The 15,036-nt window shown below is 43.9% G+C and overlaps 1 protein-coding gene across 1 annotated transcript in view; it reads left to right on the top strand.

Moving 5' to 3' along the window:
* LOC308121772 (vacuole membrane protein 1-like) overlaps positions 1 to 2,082 on the top strand; it is a 59,332-nt gene extending 57,250 nt beyond the window's left edge. The window contains exon 11 of the mRNA XM_080483235.1: positions 1,139 to 2,082. Within this exon, the coding sequence (XP_080339361.1) occupies positions 1,139 to 1,282 (144 nt within the window). The 3' untranslated portion in view covers positions 1,283 to 2,082. The remainder of the gene's footprint in view (positions 1 to 1,138) is intronic.
* Positions 2,083 to 15,036: the final 12,954 nt, after the last annotated feature.

The raw sequence follows: 15,036 nt of genomic DNA, 5'->3' as shown, positions 1-15,036 counted from the left end.
TTTATCCCACTTACACCAGTGATTCTTCTTCCTCTTTTATTTTTTTTAAATGTCACACCTGCTCTACCTGTCCCACTTTAGTTCAAATTCTAAACTAATTACTTACATGATTATAACATTAATTATGTAAATTGTATTTTTTTTTTTTTTCTTTTGGGATCACATGTTGGTAGATTTGACTCCTTCCTGTAGCGATACAGTAAATTACAGGCACTTGTTTAGGGCCGGAATGACAGACTAGGTTAGCGCTGCCCTGGGCGGGCTCGGCGGGAGGGGAGGGAGGGGAGGGGAGGGGAGGGGAGGGAGGAGGAGGAAGAGGAGGAGGAAGAGGAGAGGGGCCAGTGTGGGGTCTGGCTCCACTTGCTGTATTGAACTGTACTACTGTAGCGCGGGGCGTGCTGACTCATGCTCCGTCTTACCAATTGGGAGAGTGTGTGTGAGTGTGGTCACTCCCCTTATGTGTCACACACACACTTGCACTCAGTGCCCCGCCTGAGACCCAGCTAACTGTAGACCTCCAGCTACCCCCACCCCACCCCACCCCACCCCAGTGACAATCCATCAAAACCCCCCTGTCTAGAACAAAAAGAGCCAGTTGTAGCTGTAGCCTTTTTCTCTTCCAAAGCTTTTCTTTTCCCCTCCTCTTCATCCCCGCCTCCCTCTTCTCGATGGTTTTAAGTGATTCATTAAAAACATTTTTTTTTTCTTCTGCGCTCACGAGCACGGAGAGGAAAAAAAAAAAAGAAAAGAAAAGAAAAGGATAGACTTTGAGTTGCACAAGGACAGATTAAGGCATTTCTAGAACAATGTTCCTTTTTTTCTTGTAACTTGAGCCTCCAGCAGTTACAGGAGAGAAGCGAGGCAATTTAACTTGGTGGAGGCAGGCTGCAGGCTGGGGTCAGCGGGGGCGTTCGGAGGGAGGACGGTGGGGGCTGCCGCGTGTTTTATTACCCCTGATCTCTATCTGTCCTGCACATGGAGCTGGATCCCCACCTAGCCTACAGCATCAGGAGCAGAGGGGGAGAGCAGGGTGTGGGGTGAAGGAGTGGTGGTGGTGGTGGTTGGGGGGGTTCCCTCAGCTCGCCGCTCACTGACTGAGCTCCTCTCTTCTCTCCCGTCTCTCTGTGGTTCCTGGCAGGAAGAGAACTGGCTGTCGTGGCTCTTCGAGAAGGTTGTGGTCATCATGGTATGCTTCTTTGTCTGCTCCATTGTCAACTCCATGGCTCAGAGCCACGCCAAGCGCCGGCGGCAGGAGAAGCGCTCGGAGAGCAAGGCGGAGTGAGGGCCCGGCCCCGGCAACTTTTTTGGGAAAAGCCCGCTCGCCTCCCCCCACGGGGTGGGGGGGAGGGGGGTCTCCCACCACTCCTCTCCTTCCTGGCTGACACCCCACCATTATCTGAAGAAAAGTATCAGCTCCCATCTGGTTTCTCTCTGCTTACTGTAGCAACATGTCCGTGTCGAACTTGGGACTTCCATGTGCTTGTTTTTTTTTTTTTTTTTTTTTTATTTGTTTGTTTGTTTTTTGAAGGTTTTGCGTTTTTGGTAGCGATTTTGCGGATTGTTCTTTGTGAGGTAGGTGTTAGTCTGCTGTGGTGCGTTGTGGAGGAAGCTTGTTGTGTTCATGTTGATGCTTCGGAGGAGCTTGTTAGAAGCAATAATTCTCCATAGAAAGGCCTTAAGCTGCTCTTATGTCCACTGAGACACTTTAGAATAAGCTGGAGTTATTTAGATATGTTGTCTTCTGTGGTACCAGCTCAGTTTGTTTTTGTTTTTTATAAACTTATTTATGTCTGATCTATTTATAGGTTCTTTATAAGACATTCTGTATTTGCGACTGTACTGTGGAGTTGTTGGCTGTACTTAGATAAGACAAGTGGACTGTAAATAATTGTGCCCCGGCACATTTCTACACGTTGTGGAGCTCAAAGCCAAGTTGTAGCAGTGATATTGACAAATGTTGTAAAGTGTAAGCGGTGCTTTTAATTTTTTTTTTAGATGGCCCCCTCTTCTTTTGTGGTGTGCAGTGAAGCCCGTCGCAGTACTTTTGGATGAGAAATGATAAATCAGCCATGATTCACCCTGCCGGTCCCTTTGTCTGCCCTTATTGTTCTGCTTCCAGGAAGGGAGCGCATGAGTCAGCCCGGGGCTACTTTACCAGATGCAGCCATATATTGAATCAGATCTACTACTGCCTGTGAGACGGGGCGAGCGAGACCGAGATAGTAGGCTGAGGTGGCTGCCACATTTGTTGCTCTCTCTCTCCCTCTCTCTCTCTCTCTCTCTCTCTCTCTTTTTTTTTTTTAATCTTTTGTGGATTAAAGCGGATCGCGCTCTGCTAGAAGAACCGTCCGTCTGTCTGGAAGCTGCTCCGTTTAACTCTGAGGCTCTCCGTGTTTTTAACAAGTCGTCTTCTTTTGTCTCCACTTGTTCACCGAGATTTTTTTTTATTATTTTTTTTTGTCTGTCTCCGAGATGAGGACAGCAAGCTTATGTCACAAGTAGCTCTTAAACAAAACTGCAGTTTTGTGTACCGAATCCTCCTCTTTTTTTTTTTTCCCCTCATTGGATAATGTCGGCTTGCTCTCGATATATACCTTCCTCTCTCTCTCTCTCTCTCTCTATCTCTCTCTCTCTCTTTTTTTTTTCTTCTCCCCCCATAATTGCCAGTGAAATGTGCTATTTTCTTCTCCTCTCTCTGTACCGCTGCTGTGCTACGCCGGACTGAGCGCAGTGGGCGCTAGAGCGGCGGGGGTGGGGGGGGGGGGGGGGGGGGAGAAAAAAAAAAGAGAAAACCCTCAAGCGCACAGTGAAAAGCGTCTGTGCCGTTACCTCAGCTGAACCTTCGAATGAACTCGTTGCACTGCCCCAGTCACGGAGCCAGGAGACGAATCACTCGAGTAGATTCAAAACAGAGGGGTACTGTTGAGCGAACTGAACCCTGCGCACTGCACCAGCTCCACTCAGAACATTCACATCTCCTCTTTTCTCATGTCATGGTAAGTAGGATTAGGATTCGCTTTTCTCCCCTCTCTCTCTCTCTCTCTCTCTCTCTCTCTCTCTCTCTCTCGCCCATTGTTGTCGTCTGTACATGCGTACGTCTCCGGCATGTCCGTCACTCTCTCGGCCTGTCAGATAGCTTATTTATCAGACTGGTGTTGGCTGTTAAGATTGCAAGGCGACAACAGTCTGTAGGCTGTCTGACATTTCGGGCTCTTTCATCTTGACCAGCATCCTGTTTTGTCCTCCGTGTCTTGTTCTTGTCATTGTTTCAGTTAGCATCAGTTCCCATTCAGAGGTGTGCGCCGCGATGCCACTTCCCTTTATCCCAGCTGCTTGTGAAACGTCGGGAGACACGGCTCTATTGTTTATCTCCTCACTGCTGACGTCTGTGAGGGTTTTATGTGGTTTTTATGTGAGGAACTGTTTTTTTTTTGTTTTTTTTTTCCTTTCTTCTTCTTTCTCCTGTTTGCAAACGCAGATGGAGTGATGTCAGCACTGTACTTTTGCGTGTGTGTGTGTGTGTGTGTGGGTGTGTGTGTGTGTGAGTTGGCTCTGTTGAGGATCCAGACATGCACACACCTTATTGCAACACGTCTCATTGTGACACCCTGTCCTAGGTATGGTACACGCAGTGCTCAACCAGCCTCCCCTTCCCTTTTACACTTCCCTCTTCTGTTTAACGCAGAACTTTCTTCTGTTGCTCAACACCAGCCCCCCACACCCCCACACCCCCCACCCTTTTTTTTTTCTTTCTTCGTCGGAGGCTGTATTTTATTGGAACAGCACCCTCAAGGGGGTGTTTTTCTAAGGGCCGCAAATTGGTAATTATACAAAGCTGAAAATCACTGCTTGACCAGGAGATGCTTTTTGCCACAAAGCCTAAGTTTTATTTTGGATTCTTCTTTTTTGAGAATCAAGAAAAAAGGGGTCAAACTTTTTTTTTTTTCTCCTGGTCATTAAAGCGAAATCACTGGATAACACTGGAACGACTCGCTGGCCCGAAGAGTGTTTTTCTTGGCAGTTTCAGGATGTCCTGTTCCATAAGGGAGCCCCCTTTTGGCACGACTGTCTGAATGTGTGTGTGTGTGTGTTTTGTGGAGGTATTCTGTTTATATTTCTGTGTGTACGCGGCTGTATTTCATTTTGAAAATGTGTATGCTCTGTAGGTTTTGTTTGTATTTTTTTCTGCTTTCAGCTTCAATAAAGTCCATTTAAAAAAAAAAAAGAACAACCAAAAAATATCACCGGTTCTCTTCATTGTGTGTTAAAAGTCTCGACCTCGCCGTGTCCACGCCGACGCCATCGCCACTCCGATTTCCTGGTCTCATGTTTCACATCCAAACACATTACTGATCTACTCTCCTCACTGACATCATCTCCAGTTCAGATTCCAAGTGCAGCAGGGAGTTGAGGGTCATATCTGCGAGTCCGTTAACCCACAACACTCTGAAACTTTCGGTGAATGATTACATCAATGCCTCTGGAGCGTGTAGAATTCCTGGTGGCGAAGCGTTCAGAACGTAGAACACGGTGGAGTGGCGATCCGGAGGTCAGGGGTGCGACCTGTTCCTGGGGCGGCCACACCCAGAGCACGGTGAAGACGGCTCCCTCCACCCACCGCGCCTCGCCCTGCCCCCAGGGCGCCCGGCTCAAAACCCAACATGCAAATCCTGCTTGTCTAAACAGGTCGGGGGACTCGTGTTCAAATAATGACACCGCGTCTGTCTGGCCTCTGATCTCTCCGTATGCCCCACACACACACACACTACTGTTAAATCCGTTGCTTCCATTCCTGGCACAGTAACCCTCCTCAACACCACCAACCCCGTCTGTCACCCCCCCCCTCCCCCTCCACCTTCTTTCTCTCCAACCACCCAGGGATGCTGAAATATCACTGACTCCATCCTCCACCCACCCACAAGCCCACTCTGCATTTTGGTTATCCACTTAGTTCCTTTCACACTCTGTCTCATTAAATTATGCTGACCATGTGGATATCTTTTCACCCCCACCCCCTCCTCTTTTTCTTTTTCAAAATCAAATTAAGATTCTTTGTTTTTGTGAGCAGCAGTCACGGAAGGAGGGGGGGGGGGGGGTCCACAGTGGAGGGCGGTGAAGGAAACGGGCGGAACAAATGGTCCCAATATTTAAAAAAAAAAAAAAAAAAAAAGAAGCTTATCCAGAGTAAAGTTACAGCTCCTGGATGTGTCACCCAGTTAAAACCCTGAGACAACAAGCTTCAAAGCTCCAGTTCTGTGTGCGGCAGCTCAACATGTGGGACATGCAAGTTGCCTTTTTTTTTTCTTTTTCCTTTATGGAAATCACGGCTCGATTTGGAAGGCGGTCATGGTTCAGTATACAACTTACACATGTGTGATGTGAAACATGAAACCCAGCAGTACACAGAGGGAGCCCACCACTTTAAATAAACTGTGTTAATGCTAATCATTTACATCTTTAGTATAAGTACGTTTAAGTACAATAGATTGGATTAAGCCGTAATTGTCACTGAATTATCAAGAAGTGATTAAAAAGGATTTTGTGGTGAAAATCGACACGCACATTATTTAGTTGAGTAACTTCAATCATATCATATCAGTTTTCATATAAAATATTAAGTTGAAGCTGAAAGTTAAATGGATATTTTATTTTAATCAAGGTTTTCTAGTGACACACACCACATTTCAAGTTGATTGACAACTTATTTTAAGTTGTATGATTATAAAAAAAGCATTTTCTCCACTTCTCTCTGAGTCAAGCTGCAACATTAAGAGTTCATCTCGAAACTGATCAGTGAAATCGTGTATTTTGACGTCAGAGTGTCGCTGACGAGACTTTTGTCTCTTCGTCTCTCCTGAGTGTGAAGGACAAACGTTCACTTACATCCCAGCTGCTTCTGACTTGATAGTTTATCTCAGCTGCAGTTTGACTGTGAACACTTAATAATCGTGTTTCTTTTCAGTGACCGAGACTAAAATTACTGACTTGTCACATTCCTTCCATTGTCTCCGATGAACGTTTCAGATCCCCCTAAATCTCCAGTTTCTTTTATTTTTAGTGACTAATAAAGCGACTCGCTTAGTTTCGTTCCAACTTTTGAAGTTACTAATAATCTGCTTACTTTTTTGAAGAAGAAACGAGTTTCTTGTTGAAGTAAACTAGTTTCTTTTTTTACTTTTTTCCAGTGACTTTTGAAGTTACACAGGTACTTTATAGTGAAGTAACTCGTCTTCATAGGGTTTTTTTTGTTTGTTTTTAAATAAATAAAACAACCTGCCACTTTTTTAAAAAAAGAGTAACTTTTTTTTTTAATTTTCATATTTTCCTTTTATCCACTTTTATTTAAAATGACAAGTAACCTTGTTATTTTATAAGAAGAAGCTACTTTTCTTTACTGTTTTGCTGTGGCTAATAAAGTCATTTCTTTACTTTATAAAGAAGTAACTACTTTCTTTTTTTACAGTGACTAACAAAGTAGTCTGGTTACTTTACAACAAAGTTTTGTTTTATATTTTCCTTTTTCTACATTTCATCTTTCGTGAATAATAAAGTAGCATTGTTACTTTTAAAAGAAGTAACTAGTTTCTTTGTTCCCCTATTTTGCAGTGTAGTAACATATTCTACAGAGAAGTAACTCACTAGAGTTTCCCAAAATCTTTTTTATTGTTGTTTTTTGCAGTGGATAATAATGTAATCTGTATACTTGATAAAGGAGCAGCCAGAATCTTTTTTGGGAGCGACTGTTAAAGTCACGAGAGTTATTAGAGTCTGTGAAGGGGTTTTTGTTTATTTTATGCAGCGGGTTAAAGAAATTACTTGTTCCTTTTAAATCAGTTTAAATTTTGAACTTATTGTTTTCAGTAGCAGATCTAAACGTCACGTGTTCATCAGTCTAACGTCAGACAACAAATTAGTGTTTAATATGGAAAAAGGAGGAGATGGTTTCAGAATTTAATCCTTTTTAAACTTTGCGTAAATGTGAAAGCAAATCAGTGTCGACTCCAGTGTAACAAATGTGTGTGTGTGTGTGTGTGTGTGTGTGTGTGTGTGTGTGTGTGTGTGTGTGTGTGTGTGTGTGTGTGTGTGTGTGCGCACATGAGCATGAACATGTGTGTACAGCTGAGATGTAAGCACACACACACACACACACACGCACACACACCCTGTGGTTACTCCAGAGCTCCAAAAACATTTTTTTCCTTCACTGTTTCTTTGAAACGTTCAGATCAAACACGCTTATCAGCAACTTTATAATTCAGCCCATCTGAGAGGAGGCAACATCATCGCTCTCATTTGAAGTCGTTCGGAGCGTCGGAGCTGTTGTGGATGAAGACAAACGTTCCCTCGTATTGAGTTTGACCCGATGTGGGTACCCTGGCTCAGGTCCGGCCTCTTCCGGCCCGCGCGGTGCCAACATGGCAGGCGTCTTCCTGCCTGCTGGCAGGCGGCAGCGTCAGGCCACCGTGACCAAACACACATCCTCCATGTTCTCCCTGCATCGCTCCGATCCGAGTCGGACCACGACGATTGACTTTTTATTTTTTTAATTTCTCCACGACGATTGACTTTTTATTTTTTTAATTTCTTTTGTCGCCATGTATCGTAGTTTGGATCACTCTTGTGATCCAAAAAAACCCCCAAAAAACAAAACAAAACCCTTTCATTTAACTGCACTCGCTCATGGACTCCGTGACCTTTCCCAGAATAAACAAAGAAAATCCCTCGTTTCTTTTCATGCGGCTGCGTGTCACAACAAGAAGGGCGAGGAGTGATCGCCAGCCTGCGTCGCGGCTCCTCTTCCTCGCTCGTCCTCCTCCTTTGTGTCGCAGGAGTTCTGCCAGAGGACGTGCGTCACTCAGGTGTGTTGTTGGGTCACTGGGGGGGGGAAACGTGGTCAGAGCGTCGCGCGCCCGAGAGCGCAGTGGGCGCGAGGTGGTACCGACGTACCTCGTACTATCAGCTCACATGCCTCTTTGATGTGGGAACCACTGAGTCAAACTCAGGAATGCTTCAGGTCTCTCCTCCGTTTCTAGTGTCACGACATGATGCCATCTCACAAATATCACTCAGGAATGTCTCGCTCTGACGAACCGAGCATGCCGCCGCCACTGATGTGTGGTCTCCCCCCCGCCGCCCCTTCCCCTGCAAATTAGGCAACACAAGAACGAACCGGATAAACCGCAGGAAGCTGATTTGAATGTAGGTGAGGCGAGAACTTGTGAAAACATCTTGTTTGGCCGAAGGGCTCTGGAAATGTCAAGTTTGAACCCTTTTAGAGGAAACCTACGTTTGCATAATCCTGTACTATGGAACTTCTACAATTAAATCTCTTGCAAAGCGGAACGAAACGGACTAAAGTTGCACAAATTTCAACATTTCTAACTAAAAACAAACAAAAGACTGTCAATCCAACTGGAGATTTCTCACTGGCAACAGTTTGTTTAAGCACTTTTTAAAAATATACATTTTGAACATAATTGCAGCAGCTGTGGCTCGGTCTCTCAATCGGACGGTTGCAGGTTTGATTCCCTATCTCTAAAGTGTCCTTGAGCAAGACGTTAAACCCCCATATCTCTTCCCCTGGATGAACTGAGCACCTTGTCTGGCAGCTGCATCTATTGGTGTGTATGAATGTGATTATCGATAAAACAATGTCAATATTTGGCACAGTATCTTTTCTATATTCCAATAATCCCCATTAAATTACCAAGAAACCACAAAGAGATGTATGGAATATGATTGGTTACGTGATAAATCGTTAAATGGATTTAATTTATAGAGTGTGGTTTTCTTTTTACTGCCTCAGCATGTTTAAAGTGCAGTACAACATTCATCCAACCATTCCACCAGTAACCTGGAGTGTCCCTCAGCAGAGAGAAGTGGATCGAACACACAGTGAATTTGTAGGTTAATAAGTCAGATTTATTTATTTCGCACTTTCACAGATAAAATAGAATGTCACGTGCATTCATGTCACGGCTTCAGCCGGGATCTTACATTGTATGGTCATATAATGTGACTACATTCACACACTCGCAGCACACGAGGACGTCGCAGCCAAATTTCAAAACAGAAGATAGAGCGAGAGAGCCAACCACCACACCGCCACCGTCATCTTCCATAAAACCGAAAATATAGATTCAGATTAATCAGCAAGTTAAACTCAAACTAAATTTTGTCGTCAATATCTGTGATGAAGAGTTCAAATAAGGTACTTTGTATTTCAGAATTTATTTGACAGCTTCGGTGAAGGTAAAGGTTTGGAAAAGCAATAATTTAAAGCCTGTTTGTTATCAGTTCCTCCCTTTTCATTTTAGTCGATCTCGAGCAAAACTCCTGGATTATTTCACTTTGTGCAGGACGGAGATTTCATGAATGGATCGTCTTTGTACTGAATATTTCTTCCATCTCTGGCTGATCTGCACTCGGTTTGCATTTTAAAGGTGCGGGGGAGGGGGGGGGGGGGGGTATTCTGACATTTTTGTGAAACATGCCTGTTTGCGTTCTTGCTGAGTAGGTGTGAAAATCTCTGCAGGTCTCATTGTAATGGTTTCAGTCTGGGGGATTATTGTGGCACTAAAAAGACTGAGCTGGCAACACACCGTAAACGTGTGCATGCAAGTGATATTGGAACCACACCGGTTTTAAACCCAGGCTTGGAAAAAAAAAAAACAGAAAAAAAAAAAGGAACTTAACAAGTTCAGCATCGGCTCTGATTGATGCTCATAAACGAAGTTCCTCCGAGATGCAACATTTAGTTTTTATGTCCAATGAAATAAAGGCAGAAATCTGTGAGACACACCGCAGTATCCTCTCGGCCTATATACTGGCATCAAAACCATATGACAATACTCTTAAAAAGTTAAGCACTCAGTCTTTACGGCAATGCAATCAGAGCTAATTTTAGTCTCGTCCGCGCGCTCTGCATGAGGCCTGTTTACCGCATGCACTGTGGTCGTATCCAGCGCGCCCATCAACGTGCTGCAAACAACCACAGAGTGCAAACAGAACCAGACTCTTCTGCGCCAGACGGCACAACAGACGCTGCCAGACCGCCGGGAATTTCTGCACCGATTGGTCCAGCTCCCATCCTCACCTGAGCCTCCACACATTAATGCTGAGCTGCATCACAGAGATCCAACATCCGGTCAGAACCTGAGGAGAACTCCAGCTGGTTTCCAATAAACTTTTCACATCACGCTCACTGAACTATTTTAACGTAGAAATGCAACGATACCACTTTTCGTTAAAGGGTCATATTATGCAAAATCCACTTTCTAAAGGTTTTCCAACAGGAATAATCGTCCCCATACCTGGACTGACGCCCCAGAAGTGAAGACAGTCTGTCCTCTCTCTCCCTGGCTTGTTTCCGTTTTTAAAAAGTGTGTTGCTCCAACCAGCCAATCAGAAATCTAACCTTATATAGTGTCATCGGGGGTTTAGCCAAACCCAATCAAGGTAGGCCCTCCCTTTGACTCCTCCCACAATTAGGCAGCTCTGCTCTGGCACATGGCCCCACCAGAGGAAGTACTTCCTCCTCTTCCCAAGATGGGCATGTGTGGGCGGAGCCAGTCCAGCTCACACAGACACAGCAGATTCTGAATGCAGCTCCTATGATCCAATATTCAAATGGAGGAAAATCAAGGAGAAGCGGGATTTGGAGCAATAAACTTTAAATACAAAGTTTTTGGATCAATGAGACCATGTGAAAGTGTTAATATGACGCCTTTAAAGGATAAGTACAAGTACAAGTACTAACCATTAGCTACTTGCCTATACTGAGTACCGATAAAAGTATATATGATCATACCCGTTGGAAAAGTGTTAATCTGGCCAATTATTTCAGGAATTATATCTTAAAAAATAGTTTTAGTGAATATCCTTCTGACTGGATTTCTGTAAGAGGTTAAACCAAAGTTGCAAAACATATTTCCCATGCATTTTCCTTCACTTATTATAAATAATATTCTAAACAATACAAACATCAATCAGGTGACCTTCTGCACCAACTTGGAGTAAAATGTGCTTTACGAGGGCAAAGGAGCAAAACACATCATCAATGTTATTTTTGAAGAAAAACTAAACAAAAAAACCAGGAAGTGAATAAAAAGTTATTAAATATGGTGACTTACTTTGTAAAAGCTTCCAATTAAAGATAAATGAAACATAATTAAGGCTTCACGACACTAAAGAACGTCTCTGTCACAAGAAAATCTAAAAGTTCTCACGTTCATTTCCCAGCAGGATTTAATCCTTTTGTTGGTTGTTTTTGTTTTTTAGAGGAATTAGTCGAAGGTAAAACTATGAATAATTACATTAAAACACACTTTCTAAACATTGTATTTACGGTAATGGTTGATCATTTCACTTTTCTTACTATTGCAAGACTGTTCCTGTGTTAAAGTTTTGCATTGAGTTACTTTTAGTCCCCATTGAACTCCCGATATGTACAATAAAACTGGAATACAGACCGCAAGTCGTACCACTGCGGGGACCGCCATGTTTGTTTACGTGCACATGAGCAGAAGGAACTATTTATCACGGGGGTCTGATGCCCATGCGTAGTAACAGCACTCCGTTGCCTCCAGCCGTCTCTGACACAGTGGATCCACACGCCGGCGTCGTGTAAACGGGTACACTCGCATTCGTTGCCGTGGGAACCGGGCCTTATATATGACAAGGTCATCAGCATACAAATATAATTATATTCAACTGTTGAATTTGAATAGTAACGTCGCTTCAGGCAGTGAAATCCTCCGATTGTCAGAGTTCACGGTTGTGTCACTGTGCTTTAGGAACTTCTATTTTAATTTCCCGATGTTCCCTCCTCTGTCTCCTCTCAGACGTTCATCCGTTCAGCCCCGCTGACCCGACAGCGACACATTAAGTCCTGACCCTGACAGACTAATGGGCCGTTTCGCAAAATAAACACAATATGCAGGGATTACTCATGTGCATCTGCCAGATGCACACGTCTGGCTCCCAGAGCTCGCCCTGACGCCCTGACGTCCGTAGCACCCCCCCGCCCGCCCTGCCCCGCCCCGCCCGGTGCGTCTGTAAACCCCACCGTCACCTCCTCGGCCCGGGATGCTGCTGGATGTCGGCTCTGATCGGATCGCTGACTCATGTTGTGAAAATTTAGGTCAATTACAGGTCTGTGTACAGTTAAAGGAGAACACCTGCTATTTAAAGTGTTTAGCAGTACTTAGAGGGGTAATTGAGAATCATTAAAGCTGTGCTGTTTTTCCTCATGTTTTTGGTATTTATTGTTCACGTAAACATTCAGGCTGAGACGGAGCCGTCCTGCAAACAGCAGATGGACGCATCAAAAGCAAAAGAGAAACGTCAGAAATGCGAAGTGAAAACGAAGATGGCGACGGCTCCCAGGCTGCGTTTTGTTTTTGGGCTTTTTTAATTAATGCTCTTCCATATTGACGGGCTGCGAACAGCAGAGCACACCACAGTCGGTTGATATGCAAAGTGACGGTGAAGGGAACACAACGCGGCCCCACAACAGAGCGCGGCGACTCTACCAGTGTCTAGTCTGTTCTTTTGTAAACATAAACAAAGCCAAACAGAAGAGGGAACACACACACAGAAAACAGATTCTGTTACCCGCGGCAGCTGGTTCTGTTCACCGGGCAATCAAAGTAAAACAAACTATGAGATGGAACTGAGGTTAAGTATGGCCGCCCTGCAGGGGGGTGGGGGTGTGGGGTGGTGGAGGGGTGGGGTGGGTGGAGGGGTGGAGGAAGGTATCCGCCCTGCACGATACATGAAGCTGTGGTAACACGTTGACCTTCTCGCTCCCGGGCCCAGGACGTGCTGGGAGTTTCATCTGTAATCACCGTCACTTTTACCGAAGTGCAGCGGAGGTCAAGTACAGCTGAGCCGGGCGAGGGCCGGCCTCGCTTTCAGGCGCCGGGACGCCCTGCTGACTCCTCTCATGTCGGCAGGACCAAAGGAAGGCAGCCGGATGGGATCACTGAAGATTACGTTTATTTAATGTACACTTAGCAGGCTTCACTGTTTAACCTGTAATCATCGGGACACACCCTTGTTGGCTTAAGCTGAGAAAGTGATTTCTATTCACCCACACTGACAGAATCCTACAGTTACTGTGAGTTAGACGAGCGTCACATGCCAAGTGTGGTCGGGTCAGTGAGGAACGGGAACATTTGTTTACAGGGTGCTTTGCTTTTATTTTAAAAGTGGCGACGTTGGTGTCAATCATTACCAACAGCAAATTCAAATTATCCTCAAGCACATGTGTTTGGACGGTGAGGAGGAAACCAGAGTACCCGGAAAAAAAAAAAAACTCACACACACACAGAGGGGAAAATACAAATTCTAACTCGTAATGCCTCCAACTGGACCGATCTGGTGTAACATTACATATGTATATATACTTACTTATATATACATTACAGTAGACTATGTGTTATTTAAAAAAAAAAAAAAATGTTTAAATCAGTGGAGGAATAAAGGTTTACAAAGTTGGCAATCAAATGCATCATGTCTTGAAATACCACCTTGTGCCACTAGGTGGTGCAGTGAGTCACTATTCCCATTTACAGTTCAAGAACAGAAGGAGATTCATCAGACTGACATGAGTGAGAAACAGAAACAAACACCGAAGCGACCAACCTATTGCAACTCAGGTCTCGCTTGCACAATAACGGGAAAACAGAACGGTGCTGGGAGACACTGAAAACGCAACAGCTAGAAAACGTTTCGACTCAGTGCACAGAAGTCACATTAGTTAAACTATACATACTGTATCTTTAAGCCACATTATGTGCTTAATTGATGAATAAAGTTTGAGAAGTTTTGAATTCAGCTTCACAGTGCACAGGTCCTGCTGAATGCTCACATTTCCCTAAAGACATTTTGTCCACATTCTCCTTAAACATGACATCAGAAGTGCGAAAGCTTTTTAAAGTCTGTTATGGTGATAGAAGATGTGATTTAACTAGTTAATCAAACCTTTTTTTGTTCATGGACAAATGAGTATTCAAAGCAGGGCTACGTGTTGCTGGTAAAATGTTGATGAGCGTTTTTATTCTCCCTCACTGGAAAAATGCCTCTGATATGTAGTTGAGATTCACTGAACTGGATAATCAGTATTTCAGTTTAATGTGTTCAAATTATACTGTTAAAAGATTTCGATTTTTTTTTTTCCCACCCAAAACACTGAAATCATTACATTTTGGCTCGACGGTGCATCCAGATGTTAAGTGTTTCACGAAAATGAAAAAAAAAAAAAAAAGAACAGAAATTAGGATTATTATCACGGAAACCTTCTATTTAAAAGAATTACAATGATCATGACGGTTTTATTAATGGAATTATGAAGGTGAGGCGGTTTGAACAGGGCGAGGATAACATTTTTCGGTGGGTGATTGTTGGAAGCTTTTACATTTTATTTAACCTTTACACGTGTTTAATGATTCTAACTAAAACATTAACTTCTACAACTTTCAGCTTTAATGAAACTGATGTCATCATCTATTCTTCTCTGACACGCCCTAGTCTGCGTGGAAATGTAGAAGTTATGTGACTATATGTGAGTGTAAGTGTCCTTATTCAGGTTTTCATTAATGCTGTCCAAAAAAAAAGCTCAAATTAATTCCTTGTATTCTGAACATAAATAAAAAAAAATGGATCTGATTCTGATCATAAATTACTTCCTGTGATTTCAGCCTCTTCAAGCTTCCCATGAGTTGAATCGACAGAAGAGTCTCGTGAACTTATAACAGGGTATTTGCATCAGTGCAACCAATCAAGTTGTCCCGATTTAATTGCTTCTTGCTTATGCAATCTCCAGCTTCAGGATGCGTGATGCAAATAAGTTCATGCATCCAAAACTTCCTATCTGTTGTATTATTTTTGGTGCGACACATGAGCAAAACTAGAAGCCCGCATACAGAGTACAGAGGCTTAAGCACCTTCTGGGCTTGTTTCTTCCAGTTCCACAAACAGAGTATGGAAACAGCCCCCGATATAACGTCAACAGTGCGGTCGGGCTGCAGCCTC

The sequence above is a fragment of the Lipophrys pholis genome (genome assembly GCF_963383615.2).
Source record: "Lipophrys pholis genome assembly, chromosome: 16".
Taxonomy (NCBI): Eukaryota; Metazoa; Chordata; class Actinopteri; order Blenniiformes; family Blenniidae; genus Lipophrys; species Lipophrys pholis.
This window is presented reverse-complemented; position numbering and strand designations above follow the sequence as displayed.